Genomic DNA, 24,897 nt, shown 5'->3' with positions numbered 1-24,897 from the left:
AAACACATTTCTAGCTGCTCCACATACGCTCCTAAAGTCTCTCGGTCACAATGGAACTCACCCTATTATTCCCATAGGCACGACCATCTGGTCTCTGGCAATGTTGACAGTTCAGCTAAGTGTGCTTGAAATTTATCTTAGATTTTTAGCTCTTCTGCAAAACAAAGAACCTCTCAAAGTCTCTCTGTCAGTTGGCATAATTATCCACCAACAAAAATTTCAGCTAAGGAATCCAAATATCCTATCCTGCATTGCCAATATGTGATATCTTTACAATATCACTAACAAACACACTACACAAGATGGCTCTTAACAGAAACTGTCATGTGACTTTTCCACATGACTCTTTACTGTTAATAAATACATCAGTAGTTGCATTGCCACAGTAGTCCACCAAGTGGAGCTCTATAACACAATGTAGTCACATTATAACAAATTATACATACAGTGTGCTCAAGGGAATGCTTAGTCCTGTAGACCTAAAGTATGCAGACTTACACTTTGCCATATAGTAGTGCCATCACCAGTTTTTCAAATTCAATTTGAAGAGCAAACTTAGTACACATTTCTCAGTGTTAGCTTCTCTCTAGTGCTGAGAGTTTTCAGAAAGTGTCTTTTGTGGTCATAGCACATCACAGGGTGCAGCATCTCCATACATATCCATATCCTGAACGATTGTCCGATCAGAACCCCTTGCCTGATGTATACTAACACAGCTATGCACCAGGCACTCAATACAGGTCAAGAGTTGCAATTCGTGGTCAACCATGACAATTCCCACCTGCAAGCTAAGGCAGAAAATAATATTTATAAGGCAGAAGGGTTTTATGTCTTCAGACTGGTTTACAATTCTCGAGACTCTGAAAACTCCCTTTGGGGGAAAGGGTTGTAGATCCCAGCAAAAGATTATTGTAGGTCTGATAATAGAAGGCATCTTTAGTTCCCAATGCCTGATATTTCATGTGACCATTTTGGGTGAACTTGCAAAGCTAATGGTTCCTCGACAAAGCTTCCCTTTCCCAATCTGCAAGTATTTTACCTACATTACAACCGTGACTACACTTCACTAAAGTATTTCTTTGGATTTGGGATATCCTGAAGCTGTGAAAAGTGAAATGTAGATAATTAATTAATTTCTTTCTTTCTTTCTGTCTGTCATCCTGTCTGCATGTCTGTCATCCTGTCTATCCATTTTTCATTATTATAAAGACACACTTTTGTTTATAGGTGATTTAAAGTCCATTCATAGGTTCAATGGTTGGTGACACAGGATCCTAGCAGAGTATCTAGCAGAAAACTCCAAATGCTTAATGGTCACTCAGTTTCATTTAAGTGAAGACATTCTTCCATCAATTTATCTGATGCCATACAAGCCAGACTGAAATATTTTTTCCACTAAACAGATAATCTCATGGAGTCCTAGTTATATCTCTTGCACAGAACAAATTAGAAGACTTGGCAGCAATTACTTTCCTGTGCAAAAACCTAAGACAAACTGGTGACTAAGTAGGAGAAAGCCAAATGAATGGTTTAGTGCATCTACACCAAAGCCAATCAAGGTACACTATATTTCTATGATGTGTGGCAGATGGATTTTCTTTTGAAGATTAGTTTTAATTATTTATGGTTTTCAGTCAGCGGGCTTCTCCAGCAGCAGGCACGGATTCAGGAAAATCCAAATCCAAAAAGAAAGAGGAAAAAACAGTGGGTGGAAAGTCAACTCCAGGTATGTGCCAAGTAACTAGAGAAGAATTTCAGTGACAAGCTGCAAAGTGATTAATCTTGGGTTATATTGATCTAAATAATAAATAAATAAATCAGATTATATGTTAAATAATTTCATCTGTTTTTGCTATACAGTTTCTTCATAAACATTTTGAAATTGCACTTATATCATTGGCAGCTCTTCTTTCTACACAAAGCAACAAAACAATGTATTTGTTTCTTTTTAAAAAAGGAATTCACAGTCTAATTTAAATTAGCTTGCTGTAAAAATCTATATTATTCACTTCTCCCCAAGCCCCAGTTCCGGTTCCTACCTGAGATATCTTCCATTCTTTCTTTCCTCAGCCTCTCGACCGAAGGACTCCTCATTTTCAATGATTTCAATCTCCATCTCAATCTCCTTGCCCCCTCTCTTCCAAATTCACTGTCTTTTTGTCCTCCCTAAATCTCTCCCTCTATATAAATTATTCTACCCATCTCCATAACCACTCCCTTGACCTAATCATTTCCCATGGTGCCTCTACTCCCATGGTTTCAAACACAGTCAAGCCATCTGCAACCACTTGTATTCCTCACCATCTACATCCCCCGACCCTCTTTCAACTCCATTTCTTTCTGCATCTATCGTGGAAAAATTATTTTACCCTCAAGTCATTTATAACTGCACTCTTAAATTCCTAACTGCCTAGCCTTTGGCTTCCCATTCATCATGATACCTCTGCAGCTATTGGTATGATCACTTTCATTACCCTCATCCAAGCAAAACCTTCTCCACCTCTACTCCTGGTCATTTGACATGGAATGCCCCATCATTGGTTCCTCAAGTGTAAGGGTTGCAAACTTGAGTTTCCATGGCACATAACTGGATTAGCCATTCATTATCAGATTTGGCTTGACCATATCAAGCTCTACCAAACATGCTATCTGTCAAAACCACTCATTACTCTAAGGTTATCCTGGAGGGCAAAAATTCAGGTTTGTTTTCTCTATTTTCAACGTACCCCCTGAAATCCCCCTCTCCGCCCCCTCCACCCTCACCTCTTTAAAAAAAAAAAAAAATAAGCGTGAGGAGCTTCTGGATTTCTTTATCAACAAGAGAATGACCAGGTGCCTCTGCTGCTTCACCCTTTATCTCTTTCCTTTCCAAACATCTAGTTTCTTTGCCAATTTTCTGACCCTATGCCTCCTTCAAGTTCATCTTGTTCATGAGACCTGCTAGATTTCATTCCCACTAAACCCTTGACCGTTCAACTTCCTTTTCTGGCCTCCCTGCTATCTGACATTGAAAATGGTTTCCTATGCTTGAGAATGTTTCCCTCTCCCTTTCAATGCTGCCATGATTCCTCCTCTCTTCAATAAGCTCAGAATTGACCCCTCAGCCCCAAGATTCATGAAGGTGTTGTCACCTCTGTCGAACTCTTGACTCTCAATATATGACTCTAACACAATCAACTCCAGTAGAAGTTCCTTTAATAAGTTTTACTTGCAGCAAGGAAGAGTCTCACTCAGTCAAAGGCTAAGTGGGGACTCTCAATATGGTACAGTTTCACAATTTTTGCAGTAGAACAAACAAATTATGGTTCCATCCTGTGTATTGGTTCTGTCTTTGCAGTCAGCGAAAACAGAAAGAGTTCTCCAATCAGTTAATGATTACCACATCCTTGTCTTTACATTTTTTTCAAATGTCTCCTTTGTCAGTGTTTTTGGTGGGCCAGTCAGCAATAACTCGATTAGGTTGTGATAATGTGCTATCACCTGCTTTGCATTATTTTAGGATTGTCCAGTTTCCTGGCCAGTTATTTGGGCCCATGATTTCCATAGTGGTTGATTGGGTACTTGGCTTCTTGCATATTATGGATGAGTTCTGTACAAGAGATAATGGCTGGTAATTTGATTATCTCTTAGGGGGTGAATTGGTGCTGCATCTTTACAACCTTTATCCAGCCCCTCTAAGGTCTGGCATAGCGACAGACTATTGATAATACAGGGGAGCACAATGGGTGGTACTTATCTCAGCAGGACAGTCTTAATGTTGTCTGGTGGCTATTAATCAGCTATTAGCAGTTTCAGTCAAGGTTAACATGTTTATGCAAACAGACTGTCTGCTGCAGAAGTTTCTGGCAGAATCGGGACTCCATTTTGTTTTATGGTAAAAAGGGTACAAAAAACAGTGTAATGCAACTTTAAAAATACATTTCCACACCTTCCATCACTCTGACAGTTTCTTGTTTGAATCCTTCCAATCACATGTCAACTCCTCTCACAGCATGAAAACAGCCTTAATCAGTCACTAACAGCATTCTCTGCGACTGTGACCATGGTGCATTATCGCTTCTCGATCACTCAGCAAGTTTGATAAAGTCGATCACACCATCCTCCTCCAAAGCGTCTTTTCCATTGACCACCTCCGAGGGATTGCTTCACTTGGTTTCATTCTCACCTATCTAATTGTAGCCCACATGTATCAGCAGTTCCCCAAGGATATGACAGCCAGCTTTATGACTCCACCATGCTCTTGGGTGTCCACTGCCTCTGTGCTACCAGACTGCTTCCCCAAGATAATGTTTTGGATGAGCTGTAATTTCCTCCAGTTATATATTGGGAAGTCATTGTCTTCAGGTCTCACCACAAATGTACTCTCATCACTGACCTCATCCTCTTCCCTGCCCACATTTTAAGCATGGACAAAAGAGCTGAATTCCAGAGGTGAGGTGAGAGTAACTTCCCTTGACATCAAGGCAGTTGTTGACCGAGTGTGGCACCAAGGAGCTCTAGTAAAATTGAAGTCAATGGGAATCAGGGAGAAAACTCTCCACTGGCTGGAGTTATACCTAGCACAAAGGAAGATGGTTCTGGATGTTGGACGAAAATCATCACAGCCCCGGACATCGTTGCAGGAGTTCCTCAGAGCAGTGTCCTTGGTCCACTCATCTTCAGCTGCTTTATCAATGACCTTCCCTCCATCAAAACGTGAGAAGTGGAGATGTTCGCTGATGATTGCACAGTATTCAGTTCCATTCGCAATTCCTCAGATAACGAAACAGTACTTGCCCACATGCAGCAAGATTTGAACAACATTCAAACATGGGCTGATAAGTGGCAATTAACATTTGGGCCACACAACTGCCAGGCAATGACCATCTCCAATGAGAAAGAGTCTATCCACCTCCCCTTGACATGCAATGGTATTATCATTATCTAATCCCCACCATCAACATCCTGAGGGTCACCATTGACCAGAAACTTAACTGGAATCAGCCACATAAATTCCGTGCCTATAAGATTAGGTCAGAAGCTGCGTATTTTGCGACGAGTGGCTCATCTTCTGACTACCCAAAGCATACAAGGCACAAGTCAGGAGTGTGATGGAATACTCTCCATTTGGCTGGATGAGTGCAGCTCCAACAACACTCAAGAAGCTCAACACCATCCAGGACAAAACAGCCTGTTTGATTGGCACCCCATCCACCAACTTAAACATTCACTCCCTCCATCACCGGCATAACATGGCCGCAGTGTGTACCATGTACTAGATACACTGCAGCAACTCACGAAGATTTCTTCGACAGAACCTCTCAAAACTACGACATCTACTGCCTAGAAGGGCAAGGACAGCAGGCACTTGGGAACACCACCTCCTCCAAGTTCACCTCCAAATCACACACCATCCTGACTTGGAAATACATCAGCATTCCCTCATCGTCAGGTCAAAATCCTGGAACCCACTACCTAACAGAACTATGGGAATACCTTCACCACAGGGCGTGCAGCAGTTAAAGAAGGCAGCTCCCCACCACCTTCTCAAGGGCAATTAGGAATGGGTAATAAATGCTGGCTTTGCCAGCGATGCCCACATCCCTTGAATTAATACATTTTTAAAAATCTGAACTAGACTGTTCACAATCTCAGGGTCTTTATTGACCCTAAGATGAGTTTTCTCTCCACAATAAAAAACACTTACATCCACCTCCATAACATTGCCCTCCTCCAACCCTACCCCATCCCGTATGCAGCTGAAACTATCATTTATGCTTTTGTCATCTCCCAACTCGAATGTGATCCATTCTTCAATGAACAAGGTAATTAACATACTATTTACTGATTTTGTTGGAAGTCTGTTTCACTACTTAATGCCTAGAAGAGGGCAGGCTTTGTATGTTCAGGCCACTGCCATTGCACCGCTGCAAACTACTGCTACATAAAAGCTGTCTTTGGTGGTTCTCCCAGGATCTTTTGCTTAATCCCCATGGGGAAGTGCCTAGTCTCCATTCAGTACCTCCTACCTGAAGACACAGCTGAGATCAAGAGCTCCTCATGTGAGAATACCAGTGAAGTACCTGTGCTGTTCCATTCAAAACAGCAAAACATGCTGCATTATGTTCAAATGTCTGTTTATACAAACTATGGCTGGAATTTTCTGGCGTCTGTGTGACGGGATTGGAGGTGAATCAGGAGGGAAATTTGAAATAACTGCAGCAGGTCAGAAACCTACTGGCATCCTGCCCCCAAGCGCGTTTCCCTCGGGCATGTTTGCCATCATGGCAGCAACCCGAATGGCCAAGCTAATTTAGATAATGATTAAGAACTTGTCAGACACTTAAATATCTTTTTAACCCCACCTTTCAAATTTCCCTGGATAACCATGGGAATCACGCAGCTCGGGAACAACCATTGTGATCCTGAGGCAGAAGTTCAGTGGCCATTGATCCAGTTCATGTGTACAGCATGAAAAGCACAATAATACTCCCACCTGATACCTGGTAATGGCAGATGTTGTTGCTGTTAGATTTCTCGAGCTGCAAGTCTTTTCAGAAAAGTCGGGATCCACTGTCACCTCATTGGTACAACCTATCATGCCATTGACAGATTGCTTCTGTCATCTCTACTTGACCAGCCATCTACTACATAAGCATAGGTGCCATTTATACTGTCTCATCTTGATCCTCAGAATCCGACCACATTGAGGCCCAACACCTGCAGCACAAACTACAACACCATCAACCTTCTTCTCAACCACCTGATGCTGCACAGGACAGAGGGCATCAGCGCAGGACTGCACTGCACTGGAGGTGATATCTCCAACACATATCTCTATGACTGAGCAGCAGTGTCAAAGGAGGCTCAGTGTATCATGCCAGGTCATCACAGACATTTGCAGATTGCTGGAGCAAGACCTGCACCCCTCAGAAACAGGGTGGCTATGCCTTACTAGTGGCTGTCAAAATCACCAGTGCCCTTAACTTCTTTGTCTCAGGATGCTTCCAGTGATCTGCAACAGACATTTGCAGCATTTCACAGTTGGCCACACACAGATGCATCATACAGCTCACCGATGCTCTCTTTGACATCAGCTAATTATATCAACTTTGCCACTGATGAAGCCAGTGTTATTGAGCAGGTGCTCAGCTTTGCCATTCTGGCTGGCTTCCCCTGGGTGCAGTGCATCATAGACTGCACACATGTGGCCATCGGGGCATTCCATCATCACCCAGAAGTCTTTTGTCAACCGCAAGGACTTCCACTCCCTCAATGTGCAGCTGGTCTGCAACCATAGGAAAATCATCATGCGTGTGTGTGCCAAATTCCCTGACAGCTGCCATGACTCTTTCATCCTGCACCAATCCACAATCCCTCAGCTTTTCGCTCCTCAGACAGACTTTCCGGCTGGCTGCATGGAAACGAGGGCTATCCACTGAAGACATGGCTCATGACACCCTTGCAGAGGCCAAGTACTGATGTCGAGGAGAGATGTAATGAAAGCCACATTTCCATAGAGCAGACAATAGACATGCTGAAAATGTGCTTCGGATGCCTTGACAGATCTGGAGGAGCCCTTCAGTGCGCACTAGCCAGAGTCTCCAGAATCGTCATGGTCTGCTGCGCCCTGCACAACATAGGGCATTAGCAAGGATTAGAGCTGCATGAGAAGCAAGGCACTAAGCATACAGCTTCTTCAGAGGAGGAGGATCAGGAGGAGAATCAGCTGGAAGATGAGAAGGAGGAAGAGCAGGAGGAACCTGCGGTCCAGATCCCACCAGCACCCGAGCACATTGCTGCCCGGGAGACCAGGGACGGTGTATGCGAGAACCAGAGGGCACAGATTTAACGTGATTGGCAAAAGAACCAAAGATGACATGAGGAAAATCTTTTTTATGCCGCGAGTGGTTAGGATCTGGAATGCACTGCCTGAAAGGGTGGTGGAGACAGGTCAATTGTCGCTTTCAAAAGGGAATTTAATAAGTACCTGAAGGAATAGAAATTGCCGGGCTGCGGGGAAAGGGTGGGGGAGTGGGAATAGCTGAAGTGCTCTTGTGGAGAGCTAGCATGGGCACGATGGGCCGAATGGCCTCCTTCTCTGTTGTAACCATTCCATGATTCTATGATATGGCTGCCACATGCTGCGCCAGGTTCCCACCACCCCACAGCAACACCATAAAGTATCCCTACAATGACCAAGCCATTCCTTTCACACTGACCACCATTGCTGGAAGTAACGTTATGTCTCTCCATTCACTCCAACTCATTAAGCCACTTCCAATGTTGCAGACAAATTTGGCCATGACCGGAAAGTGATGAAAATAAATATTTTTAGCTGTGTAATCACTTTACACTTTACACGGAAACTTTACACAAACTTTACACAAACAATTATTAAAACACCCCATTGGTTACCTTTGTGCAACTACTTGTGTTTCATATTTTTCTTATGCGTGCTTCTACGAGGTGCTACCCCTGTGGCTTCAGCAGGGATAGATACAGCCTGCTCACTTCCCTGCTGCAACTGTGTAGACACTTATGGTGGACATCCTCTGGGTCTTGGAGCCTGTGATAGCCCCACCAAAGTCTGCTCCTCCTGCGACTGTGCAGGGGCAGACTTAGCCATCGCGATCCCAGCAGGCCTGTGGGGGTCTGCCTGAGGGGGATGTAATGGGGGAGAAGTATGAGAACTTTGATAGGAGCCCCCACTTCCATGTCCTCTCTCATGGACATCCCTACTAGCAAGGTGCTGGGGAGCCCATTGCTGCACAGTAGTGGAGTCATGAGCACCCAAGTCTACATTGACATCCCTCCTAGAGAGGAGGTTTATGAGCCTTTGTCACCTATTCTCCATAGATAGTCATCTATTCTCCATAGATAGCCATCTATTCTCCATAGAGAACATCTGTGAGTGGTGCATTAGCTGCTCCATGCAGGTGGTCATCCTTTCCATGGAAGAGCTACAGTCGACATTACCTGTGAAACGGTGGTGCTCATGTTGAAGATAAACTCCTTTCTCTGCACATTTGCTGACATCGCATTCGCAAAATCTGTCAAAACTTCCTGCACTTCTTGCTGCACCTCCAGGATTGCTCACTTTCTGGGTGCAACACCGCCCCCCCACACCCCACCCCACCCCTCCCCATCATTCAGTGCCTGCATGCAGCTGAGCAGAGCTGGAAGCATCCTGCGCCCTCCGGCGAGGAGTCTCCACTGCTGTCCCTGTCTCCACCATCTCCTTGTGATACACCACGTGACAACACTACTCTACCTCGTGTGGCATCCAGCGAGGTGTGCGTATCTGCGTTGGTGCTGGGTTCGCTTACGTCTGCTGATGGTGCACCCTCAGAGGCTGGAGGTTCCTCTGAGCAGTCATCTTCCTCTTCCACATGGAGAATGGGGAGGCGGGGGGAACTCTTGATGGACCTGTGGGAGAGTAAAGAGATGAGTTCGATATGTCATGTCAAGAATGGGTAATGGTATCGTTATGCACATGATGAACATTCACTATCTGCTGGACATCAGTCCCCATGAGTGACTACTGTATGCCATGTGGCTGTAAAAGATGTAATTCTGCCACCAGCATGCTGAGATGTCCCTTCTCTCTGTCTCCCACCTCCAGCTGCTCTATGACTCGTGTTACTTCCAGGACTACATCCTCTCCTGCAGTTAAGGTGGCCAATGATGTACTGCCACCTCCAATTCTCTCCCTCTCCCTCATATTACATAGAAACGTAGACAATAGGTGCAGGAGTAGGCCATTCGGCCCTTCGAGCCTGCACCGCCATTCAATGAGTTCATGGCTGAACATGCAACTTCAGTACCCCATTCCTGTTTTCTCGCCATACCCCTTGACCCCCCCCTAGTAGTAAGGACTACATCTAACTCCTTTTTGAATATATTTAGTGAATTGGCCTCAACAACTTTCTGTGGTAGAGAATTCCACAGGTTCACCACTCTCTGGATGAAGAAGTTTCTCCTCATCTCGTTCCTAAATGGCTTATCCCTTATTCTTAGACTATCACCCCTGATTCTGGACTTACCCAACATTGGGAACATTCTTCCTGCATCTAACCTGTCTAAACCCGTCAGAATTTTAAACGTTTCAATGAGATCCCCTCTCATTCTTCTGAACTCCAGTGAATACAAGCCCAGTTGATCCAGTCTTTCTTGATATGTCAGTCCCGCCATCCCGGGAATCAGTCTGGTAAACCTTTGCTGCACTCCCTCAATAGCAAGAATGTCCTTCCTCAAGTTAGGAGACCAAAACTGTACACAATACTCCAGGTGTGGCCTCACCAAGGTCCTGTACAACTGCAGTAATACCTCCCTGCCCCTGTACTCAAATCCCCTTGCGATGAAGGCCAACATGCCATTTGCCTTCTTAACCGCCTGCTGTACCTGCATGCCAACCTTCAATGACTGATGTACCATGACACCCAGGTCTTGTTGCACCTCCCCTTTTCCTAATCTGTCACCATTCAGATAATAGTCTGTCTCTCTGTTTTTACAACCAAAGTGGACAACCTCACATTTATCCACATTATACTTCATCTGCCATGCATTTGCCCACTCCCCTAACCTATCCAAGTCACTCTGCAGCCTCATAGCAGCCTCTCATCTCCTGCAAGGAGGAAAAGAAGAGAAGCTTGAGAGATAGAATAAGTGTAAACAATGAATGGGTTACATCTTTAGAAAGTGACTATGATGGAGTGGGGTGCCAATGCAAATAGCCTTCCTGTGTATTAGTGGCACGATTGCATTAGGATGAGGGTGATTGTAAGGGGTGTTTCAGATGGGAATGTGATAATGGAGATAGAGAGAGAGGGATCGGTGGAGATGCAAGGTATGTTGGTGTGAGTAATGATGTGCAGGAGTAGAGTTGGGAAGACAAAGTGTGGCTTTGCACTCACCTTTCCTGATCTCATCAAATCATTGAAGCGTTTCCAGCACTGCAATATCCTTGCTATTCACCTTCTCTGCAATCTCCAACCAGGCACGTTTGGTCTGCTGGGAGGTCTCTTCTGTCTATCCGAAGGGAAGAGGTCCTCCTCATGTGTTCTGACTCTCTCCAAGCATATGGAGGGAATCATCTGAGAATCCGAGTGCAGCCCTCTGCCTTTGTGCAGTTATGTTTGCAAGTCTTTGCAACACCGCAAACCTGCAGTACAGTGCCTGCACAGTTCTAGATGAACTTTCAAATGCAATGTGAGCATGGCTCCTTTAAATATCCCAGCTGAAAACACATCATGGATGACATCATCAGACCCGGACCATTTAACAGGGCCAGGTAACTCACAGGGCTGCCTTAATAGGTGTCATTAAGGAAAAGTCAATCTCAGGAGCGGAATGAAATGATGTGACTGCTCACACCTGACCCGCCCAGGTACAGAAAATTCCAGCCTTCATATGCATCTGTGTGTGATCTTTCTCCCAAACCATTTTGCAGGATATTTTGTCTTTTAATTGTGCAGACATTTTCTTAATTAATTAATGTCATTGTTGCTTCAATATTGTTTCACTGAAGTCATTGTGAAACTAATTTTTTTCATCAATCCTTCCCAGGCCATTCTCATGATTTAGGAGAATTTGTAATCTTATTGGCTGACAAACTGTTGTTGGAACTACCTTTGGAGGCATTGAAAGTGTTGCAGGAGGATGTAATCACCTCCGTGTCAAGAGACTTCTCATTGCAGGTGCTATACAATCGCCTACACAGAGATGAATCAGGTAACATACCAATAAATAGGTTGATTAATCTGATGTCTTTCCGTTTACAGAAAATCAACAACTTGCATTCATATAGTGCTCTTAATGTAGATAAATGTCCCAAAGGACTTCACAAAGGTGTGAGGAAAACAGGTGCTGAGCTTAAGAAGGAGCAATTAGGAGGGATGACCAAAAGTTTGGTCAAAGAGGTGGGGTTTGATGGTCTTAAAGGAGAAGAAAAAAATGGAGGAGTTTATGAAGTAAATTCCAAAAAGTGCTGCTGAAGGAAGGGGGGGTGGGGGATGAGGGGGTGGGGGATGAGGGTGTGGGTGAAGATGAAGGAGGAGGGGATGGCTATGCAAGAGTTGAAGAAAAAAGAAGAGTTTGGGGGATTGTCGGCCTGGAGGAAGATAGCGCCAAGTCTAAAAATCTCCATTATTAATGGAGTTAATCATTTTATTTTTGATCTCAGACTGTACTTCAAAGCAATGTAACAAATTTTGTAACATTAAATTGCCAAAGCAGTTTACTAATTTATCTCATATCTGATTTTGAACTTTTTACAAATATATTTGCTTGGTTATTTCAAGCCACACATATACTTTTAGATTGAAACTTAACAATTTTGTGATTTTTAGAATGTACATTTTATGGGGCCAAGTTTCCACACGCGCCTAGAACGGCGCAGTCCCGACCTGGACGCCCGTTTTTCGCGCCACAAAGTGCGCCTAAAAAAATCCTCGGTATTCTCCACCTACTTGCAGGTCCTCTGGCCCTCGGCGCAGCCAGCACGAGCTGTGGGGGGGCGGAGCCAGGTCCCTGCGCTGAAAACAATGCCGGGACCTCTGCACATGCGCGCTACAGTGGGCACGCAAGTGCAGTAGCTCCAGGTGCTGAACTGTGTGGGAGGGGCCCGAAGCACGCAGCCCCTAGCCCTGGCTGAATGGCCTCACTGGGGCTGCGTGAATAAGGCTCCTCCCACGGCCAGCTCCTGCTCCTCCCCCCCCCCCCCCCCCCGACCCGACCCGACCCGACCCTACCCGCGCTCCTGTTCCCGCTCCCCGACTCCCTGACTGGACCCGACCCGACCCGACCCACGCTTATGTTCCCGCTCCCCGACTGGACCCGACCCGACCCACGCTCCCGCCCCCCGACCCAACCCCCCCCCCCCCCCCACTGGACCTGGCCCGACTCCCGCTCCTGGACTGGATCTGATCTGACCTCTCTCTCTCTCTCTCTCTCTCTCTCTCTCTCTCTCTCTCTCTCTCTCTCTCTCTCTCTCTCTCTCTCTCTCTCTCTCTCTCTCTCTCTCTCTCTCTCTCTCTCTCTTTTCCCCCCCCCCCCCCCTCTCTCTCTTCCCACCCGAACCGAACCTCCCCTCCCTGACCCAACGCCACCTACTGTAAATCTGGTGCTGGGGACGGGCCCTGCCCAAGTCTCGGGCCGGCCCGTTCAGCCTTCGGTCCCGAAAGGCCTGCCTGAAGCACTTTCACATAGGTAGGAAAATGGTTTATTTAATCTTTTCGTTGCTTATAAAATGTTTATTCAGGTTGGATTTATTTGTATAAGTATAAATAAGGATTTATTATAGAATTTAATGACTTCCCTTCCCCTCCCCCCCCCACCCCCCACCTCGTTCTGGACGCCTAATTTGTAATCTGCGCCTGATTTTTTTAATGTGTAGAACAGGTTTTTTCAGTTCTACAAAAATCTTCACTTGCTCCATTCTACTTTAGTTTGGAGTATGTTTTCACTGTGGAAACTTTCAAATCAGGCGTCAGTGGCCGGACACGCCCCCTTTTGAAGAAAAATTCTATTCCAAAGTAGAACTGTTCTACCTGACTAGAACTGCAGGAAAAAAATGTGGAGAATTGCGATTTCTAAAATAGTCCGTTCTCCACCAGTTGCTCCTAAAAATCAGGCGCAAATCATGTGGAAACTTGGGCCCATAGATCCATGCACAAATCGACTCTATCCTATACAATGTTGTTCAATGCACTTTAATCCCTGCCTGCTCTGTCTATCACATGTTTATAACCCTATCTCACTAAATAGTTTTTTTTTCCTGTCAAAGTTGCATTTTTGCAAGTTGAGCTTTTTATATATATTTCATTTATTTACCATCTCTTTCAGTCTCTAAGCTTCAATCCCATGCAGTACACCAGTCAAAATGGAACGATGCTTACCTTTGCTTCTCAGCATTAGTGAAAATCCTTAAAAAAAATCTATAGCTGCAAATGTACTAAATTAAATTCTAGAAATTCACCTATATTTATATTTTTTCTTAAGCTATTTGGTAACTTAATCAGTCACTGAAATTCTCACTTTGGATAAAATTTAAAGGACCTACTTCTTGGCATCAAGAATTTTAATTTAATTTTAATCTTTTATTGTAATATATATTTTATTTCAATCAAAAGGTGCATTTTATTTTGGTTTCTTTCTCAACAGTTATGTTCTCCAAACATGTCACTGACGTTCTAAAGTATATTACGAGAAAAAATACAGTACCTCTACAATTTTCAACATTTGCAACGACTAATTAACTCTGTAATTAGGCTCCTCATAAATGTGACTTCACTGTTCTTGCTCAGTTTTGTGCTCTCTGTGACAAAATATCATAGTTATTTGTATTCCTGTTTGGCTATTTGCTCCTCGTACAACCACTGCCATTTTCTGTACTCCAGGTGCATCCGCATTCTGGCTTCCACATCCCCGCACTCCCCGGATTCACTGCCTGCTTCGGGGCTCAGCACACCGTACCCGCTCCCCTTTTAAAATCTGGGGCTTCTGTGTTTTTAGGTGTCCATATTTATAAATTATGTATTAATGTATTTTCTAGTATGGAAAACATAGCTGTAACATTATGGTTTCCTCAATTAGAATTACAAAAAATGGAACTCCCAATCTGTTTAAAATGCTGGTGAGCCCAAAGTATATTGCGCATCCCAGATTTTAATTGCTCTTCCATTGGCGGTCGTACTTTCAGCTGCCTTGGACCTAAGCTCTAGAATTCCCTCCCTAAACAATCTGCTATTTTATATCTCTCTCCTCCTTAAAACCAATCACTTTGACCAAGCTTTTGGTCATCTGTCCTGATATCTCCTTCTGTGGCTCGGTGTCAAAAATGTTTTTATTGATATCACGCTTATTAAGCACCGTGGTACATTTTACTACATTAAATATCCTCTATAAATGTAAGTTTTTGTTGTTGTATACTAAATGGGAATGCTGAGGCTGAACAATGCATTTAACGTTTTAGTTCTGATCAACATACAAGGAAATGCAATATTGTAAATATTGACTTTAAAAAAAAAAGAAATCCTCCATTTTAGTTAGATGTCACTTAAGCCAAGCAATCTTAACTAGCTTAAGTGAGAAGTCAGATAAGACTGCTAGGTATTAAGTGGTAACACTGAGAACCCTTATCACAATAAACTATTTTCAAAATTGTTTAAAAAAACAAATTCTATTTAATATTTTAAAATATTTATTATATTCAGATGTTTCCCAGTCCTGAACAAACCTGCTGTAAAATCTACATTTCCTTTACCATAGAAGTTGGTTTGGCTTTCCATAGAAACTAGGTTTAAGGTGACACAGAATATTAGGGGCACTGATTAGTAATTTGATTTGTTGAAATCTGAAGAGTATAGCCAAAGAGTGGCTTTAGATGTGACTGCAGAAATCCTATGATGTTGCTGCTGGCACCAACCTTCTTAAAAGGGCAGTTTTATGTGAACTGATGGTTTGGACTGTTCGTAAGAATGATATAAATTGTTGTTGGTGTTGTAGAATGAAGTAATTTAAAGACTAAGGGCTAGACTTTCCACTTCACATCACCCATCTATGGCCCCGCTATCGCCCAAAACAGACCTCTATCGCCCATTTTGAGCAAAAAGTGGAAACTAGACCCAAAACATCGGCAGAAAAACAGGTGTCTAAGTTTCCACTTTGATCGCCGAGATGATCGGCAAAATGATTGCCCACACTAGGCCCATCCCAAGTTTCAGCACCTAGCATGCACTTCGTTGGGCCGATGCAAGGCCCAAAAGAGTGCTGAGAAATAGTTGCTTTTTCTGGACCTAAGAGAAAGATAATGGACACTACGGACGCCATTTTGAACTTCAGAGGAAGGGTGGAGGATTAGTTGTGATTTATTTAGAGAGTTAATTTATAATGATAATTGTATTCAGAATATTGGAACAGGGAATATAAAGAGGTATTATCAAGTTATTTTCAGAAAAAAGCTTTTATATATTGAAATTATTTTGTAAATAGCTTTTACATAGTAAAGTTATTTACTGATATTGTTGGGGCCTATCATACTGACTGGTATACAGCGTAGAGTGCGCAGAGTACAGTGATTAGACAGTATGGAGTAGTGAGATTATTAAAATTAGTGCACGTAATTATTGATAGTTATCTTGGATCCTAAGCTTTCCCTGCCTTTAATTGCAACTGCTCACACACTGGTTACTGAAAGGATCAATCGAAGAGATGGCACAGTAATGCGTAGACGGAGACGAAGACAGAGGAGGAGACCATATAGCCAACGAAGATAGTAGGAAAAGCTATCTTACCTGAACTTGTCTGAAAATGTTTGCCCCAGGAGGCTGCGATTACGGAAAGAGGTCATCGATGAGATATGTCAACTCATCAAGGGTGATCTGCAGCCTTCCAGCACCATCAGAACCACACTGTCTGAGGTGAAAGTTACTGCTGCCCTCGCCTTCTATGCATCGGGATCTTTTCAGGCTTCAACTGTTGACATCTGCCATATATCTCAGCACGCTACACACTGCTGCATTTGACAGGTGACTGAAGCCCTTTACTCTCGTGGATGGACTTCATAAGCTTTACAATGACCAGGGAGGCACAGACCGAGAGGGCTTTGGGTTTCTTGAGAATAGCAGACTTCCCCAAGGTGCAGGGTGCAATAGACTGCACGCACATTGACCTCAAAGCATTCTTAAAGAACGCGGAGGTCTTTCTTAACAGAAAGGGGTTCCACTCACTAACTGTGGATATTCAAATGTTCTTTTCAGTTAGGGTTAATCAAAGGTTTCATTTGCGTGGGGTTTCCTTGTTGTCTTGCTTTCACTGGCCTATCATTGGAATTTATGCTTAGTTTAAATAAAGTTTAAGTTTATGTAAAGTACTGGTATAATAAAAGAATAAACAAATATGGATGAACAACTGTAAATTTGATAACTAATGTAACTAAGAGAGAAGACACAAAATTAGTTGAATTAAAGAATTTTTTTTTAATTAACAAAGATAGAAAAATAATTTTTAATAAACTATTTAACAACATCCTCTCTCCAACTCGCCGCCCCCCTGCACCAACCCACTGTTCCCTCAAATCCCCAAAACGTTAACAATTAACAAAATAAGAATAAACAGTTAAACATTGAACATTGAACATGAAACTTTTGAAAAACACTCCCCCCTCCCTACCTGCGCCCACGTTTCCCTCCGTGTCCTGTCCCACCCCGTGTTCGTACCCCACCCGTCCGTTTTGGTCTACGTAGACCGACACCAAGACGTCTTGCAGTGTGGTACGGCAAGACTTCCTGCCGTGGTGGAGGTGACGGAGTGGAAGCAGAAGCCTAAGGCTCCACTTCCAAGTCAGGAGGAACTGTGTCCTCCATACTCACTTGCGTGCTCGGGGTCTCCCTACGAGCTGACACGACACCTTGGGGTGCAGCGCCGTGTCCAGCCAGCAACACATGCCGTAGGGCATTGGTTGCGGCTGTCTACTGCCGAATGGCCTCCAACGTCTCCTGTGCTTGTTCAGAAGACCAGTTAGAAAAGTTCATGCAGAACTCGCTCCAGGTTGCTGGAAACTGGCTCCAGTTCGCGGAGAACTGGCTCCAGTTTGCAGAGAAACCTGCAAAACCCTGGATAGGATCGCGACCATCTCCCTGCACAGGGATAATTAGCTCTCCATCTGGCCCTCCATGGTAGGCGATTGCTCACCCCTCTGAAAAATGTCATCGTCTTCCTCCTCCTCCTCCTCCTGCTCAACTTGAGTCATCAGTTCCTCATCTTCCGCCTCTTCCTCCTGCGAGCTGTTACACAAGTGTCAGGCAATGACTGTCTCTTACAAGCGAGGGTCTAACCACCTCCCTTTAATATTCAACAGCATTACCATCATCAAATTCCCCACCATCAACATCCTGGGGGGGTCACCATTGACCAGAAACTTAACTGGACCAGCCACATGAATACTGTCAGATACAAGCGTCTCACCTCCTGACTCCAAAAACCCTTTCCACCATCTACAAGACACAAGTCAGGAGTGTGATGGAATACTCCCCAATTGCCTGGATCAGTGCAGCTCCAAAAACATTCACAAAGCTCGACATCATCCAATCATCCATGACAATGCAGCCCATTTGATTGGCACCCCATCCACCACCTTAAACATTCACTCCCTACTTCACCAACACACCATGACTCAGTGTGTACCACCTACAAGATGCTCTGCAGCAACTCGCCAAAATTTCTTTGACAGCTTCTCCCAAACCTGCGGCTTCTACCAGCTAGAAAGACAAGAGCAGCAACACTATCACCTCCAAGTTCCCCTCCAAGTCGCACACCATCCTGACATTGAAATATATCACTGTTCCTTCATCGTCGCTGGGTCTAATCCTGTAACTCCTTCCCTAACAACACTATGGGAGTACTTTCACCACACGGACTGCAGTGGTTCAGCAGTTCACTACCTTCTCAAGGCAGAGCAGGTCTCCAGTCGTTCTAGTTCAACCCTTGCCACTGTCGAGCCCATGTGGTGGCTGATGTGCAACGGTCACCACACGTTAAAAAAATCCACGCACAGGTATCTTCCACCCCTTCAATTGGAGATCAGGACGGGAACATCGGGTCCTTCATTGAAACATCTGTGAACTCTTGTGGAAGCAAGTCAGCCTCGTTCGAGGGATCACCTATGATGATGATGACCTTCACGAGGGCAATTAGGGATGGGCAAGAAATGCTGGTCTTGCCAGCGACGCTCACATCCCATGAACAAAATTAAAAATGTAGAGGGTCACCTAGAAAAGCAAGGTAACTCTCATGGCCACAGACAGCCTGCCCTGTTGACCTCCTCCCGATCATCAGTTGAGTGATATAACATGAAATACTCTAAGTCAGGCAGCACCTGTGGAGAGAGGAGAGTTAATGTTTCAGGTCAATGACCTTTCATCAGAATGTGTAACTTTAACTCTGTTTCACTTTCTGTAATTGCCGCCTGATTTGCTGAGTAGAATCGGCACCATTGAATATTTTACATAATTTGAGCTACAAGGTTGTTTTAGTGAGGCTCATTTCATTCAACGAGAAAAGGTGAGGGTAATGTCATTTTAAGTGATATCATTAGCAGAATCGTAGATTTTTAGCATGTGCTGTGAATGACAGCATTGAGTGAGCTTGCTCATGCACAGGATGACATCACGGTTCAAGTGGAAGTACCCACACTGTCACTAAACTCTCTGTCAAACGAAACACTCTGTGAGCAGCGGTGACTGATAGGGCATTGTATATGGGTCACGGATTGATATAGATTTAATGGGTACATACGAAGTGAATAGTGACAGTGTTGTCATGACTTCCTGATTTCGTCCAGACTAATGATGCCACTTGCCACACACACGATGAGTTTTCTGAGATATCAACTCACTGCTGTTCTTCGTCAAGAGTGTGATCCAGGTCTAGGGGGGAGGAGAGGGAGAACATGGTGCGGGTGTAAATGGGGTGGGAGTGGGGTTGGAAGAACGTGATCTATGTCTAACAGAGTATGGAGAACATGATCCGTCTTACCATTTGGATCACGTTCTCACCCTCATCCTCCCCCACCCCAGTTTCGACTTGGATCATGTTCTTTCACATCACCACTGTTCTCTCTGCACTCACCCCACAAATTCCTGAGATTCTCCCTCCCCAGTTCCTGACCTCCCTCTCCCAGTCCAGGAACTTGAGCATATAAATCTAGGCTGACACTCCAGTGCTGAGGAAGTGCTGCACAGTCGGATGAGACATTAAACCGAGACCCTCAGGTGGACGTAAAAGATCCCGTGGCACTATTTCAAAGAAGAGCAGTTGAGTTATCCCCAGTGCCCTGGCCAATATTTATCCCTCAAATAACATCACTAAACCAGTTTATCTGGTCATTATCACATTGCTGTTTGTAGGAGTAGCTGTGCGCAAATTGGCTGCCGCATTTCCCACATTACAACAGTAACTACACTCCAAGGTACTTCATTGGCTGTTAAGCACTTTGAGATGTCCGGTAGTCATGAAAGGCGCTATATAAATGCAAGTCTTTCTTCTTTCTCCTCCCGAGTTGCTCACCTTCTCTCCCCAACCGAGTTCTTCATCTTCTCTCCCCTTGAGCTCCTGACCAGCTCTTCCCCTGAGCTGGGCCAAAAAATGGTGAATGGGCTTCGGAATCGGGTTTGAGCTGGGCCTACTGCCAGTGAATGGGTCCAGGATCTGGAGTTTGAGTTGGGCCCACAGCCATTTAATGGGCTCCGTGCTCTGTGTTCGAGCTGGGCCTACAGAAAGCGTGGTTCAGGCCGCAGCCCTGTGGCTAGGCGCCTGCGTAGTTGGAACATCTAGTGCGCAAGCACGGTTGGAACAACAAAAATGCCAACAACTTGTATTTACATAGCGTCTTTACCGTAGTGAAATGTGCCAAGGTGCTTAACAGGAGTATTATGAGACAAAAATTTAACACCGAGCTACATAAGGAGAAATTAGGGCAGGTGACCAAATGCTTGGTCAAAGAGGTAGGTTTTAAGGAGCATCTTGAAGGAGGTAAGAGAGGTTCAGGCAGGGAATTCCAGAGCTGATGGCCTAGGCAACAGAAGGCACTGCCACCAATGGTTGAGCGATTATAATCAGGGATGCTCAAGAGGGCAGAATTAGAGGAGCGCAGGCATCTCGAAGGGGTTGTCGGGCTGGAGGAGATTACAGAAGTAGTCGGGGGGGGGGGGGGGGAAACGAAGCCATGGAGGGGCATTTTGAAATCAAGAGTTGCTTAACCGGGAGCCAGTGTAGGTCAGCGAGCACAGGGGTGATGGGTGAGCGGGACTTGTTGCAAGTTAGAACACTGGCAGCTGAGTTTTGGATCACCTCTAGTTTACGTAGCATGTGTGGTTCGACCATCGTGTGCAAATGCGCAACCGCAACATCTCCGGTGTTGTGGGGGGGCGGGAAGGTGTTTAGGCTCTGCCCTCACACAGTGTACGTGCGCAGAACGACTCAAATTTGTTCGTGTAAATAATCACTCCGAATATTTTAAGTGATTTTTTCTTTTCTTTTTGTAACAGAAACTGAGAACAAAAAAGAACAAAAGAGTGCTAAACCAAAAGGAAGCTCAAAGAAAAACATTAAAATGGTAACCTACATAGGCTTATTTATTATAAAAACAGAAAATGCTGGAAATATCAGGTCAGGCAGCATCTGTGGAGAGGAAGCAGAGTTAACGTTTCAGGTCGGTGACCCTTCATCAGAACTGGAGAGTGTTTGAAAAGAACAGATTCTTAACCAGCACTGAAAGGGGACGGGGAAGAAAGGACAAAAAGGAAGGTCTGTGATAGGTTGGAAGACAGGAGAGATAGGAGAGATTAGAGAGACAAAAGGGATGATGGCCCAAATTCAAATGTTAATGCCAGGAGTTAGAAAAATATTAGTCAAGATAGAGTGTGAATGACAAGATAATGACCAACTGCCATTAGAGACGAGGCTGTTCTTTTCTGAAGAGTGTTCAAAAAGAATGTTCTTTTCGAACACTCTCCAGTTCTGATGAAGGGTCATCGACTCGAAATGTTAGCTCTGCTTCCTCTCCACAGAGGCTGCCTGACCACCTGAGATTTCCAGCATTTTCTGTTTTTATTCCAGATTCCAGCATCTGCAGTATTTTGCTTTTGTATTAGGCTTATTTATTATCTACAATAAACAATGTGATAATTTCATTCTGTGAATACTATATGACATAATTTGGCATAATTGTTTAAGAAGAAAATATATTTTAGTATAAGTTCCTGTGACATACTAAAAGAATAGTCCAAGTTGTCAAAAGGTAGAATCTCATGGATGCTATCCCTTTGAGACATGATTAATGTGAATGTCCATTTCCGCACTGGTTAAAGGTACCGATATTATAAAATTGCAAAACATTTTTCTTGTTAACAGAGAGATGTATCTCTCCATCATTCCTAAAGTCAAAGAACCTTGCTAATGTTGGATCATAATTACTTTCATAATTGCAATAATTATAATATGTAAAAACTTGTTATTGTGTTCATGCAATTGTGTGACTGCATGTTTTTGGGGTTCAAATGTTACTTCAAATGACTTCAAAATTGGCAATCAAATGTAATCATGGGGGAAATTTAACCCCCAAAAATGGTGGGTTTGGGTCAGGTGGAAGTTTAAAATGTAAATCCTGACCCTAACCCGCATCCAACCTGCCCGCTTCCGGTTTTAACAGAGGCGTGGGGAGAGGGTGGGGGGGTTGGAGCGGATGGTCAACTGATCGCAGAATGTGGGTTGTCAATTTAAATATTATAATGAGGCTGTGTGCCTCATGGTGCTCCACCTTTTAAATTGAACTGTGGGCGACCACGTTTCTCTGGTTTCGGGGAACCTGCCAGCTAAAGGAAGCCGAGTCCTTCTGGATCCAGGTGGTAAGTGCCTTTCCATTTACTTGCTGCATCCAGCGCTCCTACCTCGCCAACCCCCACAATCAGACAGCCACCCACAGCCTTCCGGTCTGCCCCTTGAGTCCTCTGATCTACCCCACCCTCCCGGCCTCCGATCATCTCCGACCGATCACTGACTCCCCCCGCCGATCATAGACATCCCCATTCCCAGCCTTGTGACCCCGCCAATTCACTCCCCCCTCCCACAGAGCCCAGCCTCAAACCCCTCTGAAGATCCCAGTCCCGAACCCCCCTCCCATCCCACAAACCAGCGGGCCCGGCCTTTCACCACCTCCGACGATCCCGGCCTCCCTGTGAAAATCCTGTCCATTCTCCTCCTCCGTCATTCATGGCCTTCCACCACCTTTGAAGATCCCAGGCTTCCTCCTCTCTGCTTCTCAGGCCTACCGAACCTCTCAATCTGACTGACTACGGGCAGGAAACAGATAATAATGTAAATTAGGCTCTGCCGTTAAATTCGTCAGGGCCTAAGAGAAAGCCGTTCTCCCGGGTTTCCCATCTGCATTCCAGCCCCACCTCCAGCTCTCTACCTGTCTCCAAGTTTAAATCCCGACCCATATCATTTTCGAAACATCTATAATGTGTTAAAGTCAGTTCTAGAGTGAGTGTTAGAATCATAGAATAGTTACAGTACAGAAGGACGCCATTTGGCCGACCGAGCCTGTGCCAGCTCTCTGCAAGAGCACTTCAGCTAGTCCTATTCCCGCACCCTTTCCCCATAGCCCTGAAATGTTTTTTCCTTCAGGTACTTATTTAATTCTTTTTTGAAAGCCACAATTGAATCTGCCTCCACCACCCTTTCAAGCAGTGCATTCCCGATCCTAACCACTCGCTGCGTAAAAAGATTTTTCCTCATGTCACCTTTGCTTCTTCTGCCAAACCCCTAGTTCTCAACCTGTCTGCCAATGGGAATAATTTCTCTCTATCTACTCTGTCCAGACCACTCATGATTTTGAACACCTCTATCAAATCTCTTCTCAACCTTCTCTGCTCTAAGGAGAACAACCCCAGTTTCTGCAGTCAACCCACGTAACTGAAGTCCCTCATCCCTGGAACCATTCTTGTAACTCTTTTCTTCCTACAGTGATGTGCCCAGAATTGGACACAATACCCCAATTGAGGCCGAACTAGTATAAAGGTTCAGCATAAATTCCTTGTTTTTGTACTCTATTCCTCTATTTATGAAGCCCAGGATCCCATATGCTTTTTTAACCACGCTTTCAACCTGCCCTGTCACCTTCAATGATTTGTGCACATATACCCCTTGGTCTCTCTGTTCATGTACCCACCTTAGAATTGTACCCTTTAGTTTATATTGCCTCTCCTCGTTCTTCCTATCAAAATATATCCCTGCATTAAATTTTATCTGCCACATGTCCACCCATTCCACCAGCCTGTCTATGTCCTCTTGAAGTCCTATCACTATCCTCCTCACTGTTCACTATACTTCCAAGTTTTGTGTCATCTGCAAATTTTGAAATTGTGTCCTATACACCCAAGTCTAAGTCATTAATATAAATCAAGAAAAGCAGTGGTCCTTGTACCGACCCCATAGGGAACACTACTGTATACCTTTCCCCAGTCCGAAAAACAACCGTTTAACACTACTACTTCTTTCCTGTCACTTAGCCAATTTTGTATCCATGCTGCCACTGTCCTTTTTATTCCATGGGCTTCAACTTTACTGGCAAGCCTATTGTGTTGCACTTTATGAAATGCCTTTTAGAAGTCCATGTACACCGCATCAACCGCATTGCCCTCATCAACCTCTCTGTTACCTCATCACAAAACTCAATCAAGTTAATTAAACAAGATTTACCTTTAACAGATCTGTGCTGGCTTTCCTTAGTAAATCCACACTTGTCCAAGTGACTAGATTTTGTCCCTGATTATCATTTCTAAAAGCTTCTCCACTATCAAGCTTAAACTGACGGGCCTGTAGTTGCTGGGTTTATCCTTGCACCCTTTTTTGAACAAGCTTGTAACATTGTCAATTCTCCAGTCCTCTGGCACCACCCCAGTATTTAAGGAGGCATGGCAGATTATGGCCAGTACCTTTGCAATTTCCACTTTTACTTCCCTAGGATGCATCCCATCTGGTCCTGGTGATTTATCTTCTTTAAGTACAGCCAGTCTTTCTAGTACCTCCTGTTTATCAATTTTTATCCCATCTAGTATCTTAACTACCTTCTCTTTCACCATGACTTTGGCAGCATTTTCTTCCTTGGTAAAGACAGATGCAAAGTACTCATTTAGTACCTCTGCCTCCATGCTTTTGTCTCCATTTTGGTCCCAAACCGTTTCCATCTCTCTTCTTATGGCCCGTTTACTATTTATATGCCTATAGAAGACTTTTGGATTACCTTTTATGTTAACTGCCAATCCATTCTCATACTCTCTCTTTGCCCCTCTTATTTCCTTTTTCACTTCCCCTCTGAACTTTCTATATTCAGCCTGGTTCTCACTTGTATTCTCA

General features: G+C 44.3%; 1 protein-coding gene across 2 annotated transcripts in view; it reads left to right on the top strand.

Annotated features, from left to right (window-relative positions):
• Positions 1-24,897, top strand: part of LOC139260323 (cilia- and flagella-associated protein 46) — a 681,403-nt gene that overhangs the window by 501,032 nt on the left and 155,474 nt on the right. For both annotated transcript variants that reach the window (XR_011592768.1, XM_070876797.1), the window contains exons 49-51: positions 1,635-1,726; positions 11,548-11,712; positions 21,027-21,094. Coding sequence is in view for 1 of the 2 variants with exons in the window: in XM_070876797.1 (XP_070732898.1) it covers positions 1,635-1,726; positions 11,548-11,712; positions 21,027-21,094 (325 nt within the window). In the remaining variant the exon portion in view is untranslated. The remainder of the gene's footprint in view (positions 1-1,634; positions 1,727-11,547; positions 11,713-21,026; positions 21,095-24,897) is intronic.

The sequence above is a fragment of the Pristiophorus japonicus genome, chromosome 3 (genome assembly GCF_044704955.1).
Source record: "Pristiophorus japonicus isolate sPriJap1 chromosome 3, sPriJap1.hap1, whole genome shotgun sequence".
Classification (NCBI taxonomy): Eukaryota; Metazoa; Chordata; class Chondrichthyes; family Pristiophoridae; genus Pristiophorus; species Pristiophorus japonicus.
This window is presented reverse-complemented; position numbering and strand designations above follow the sequence as displayed.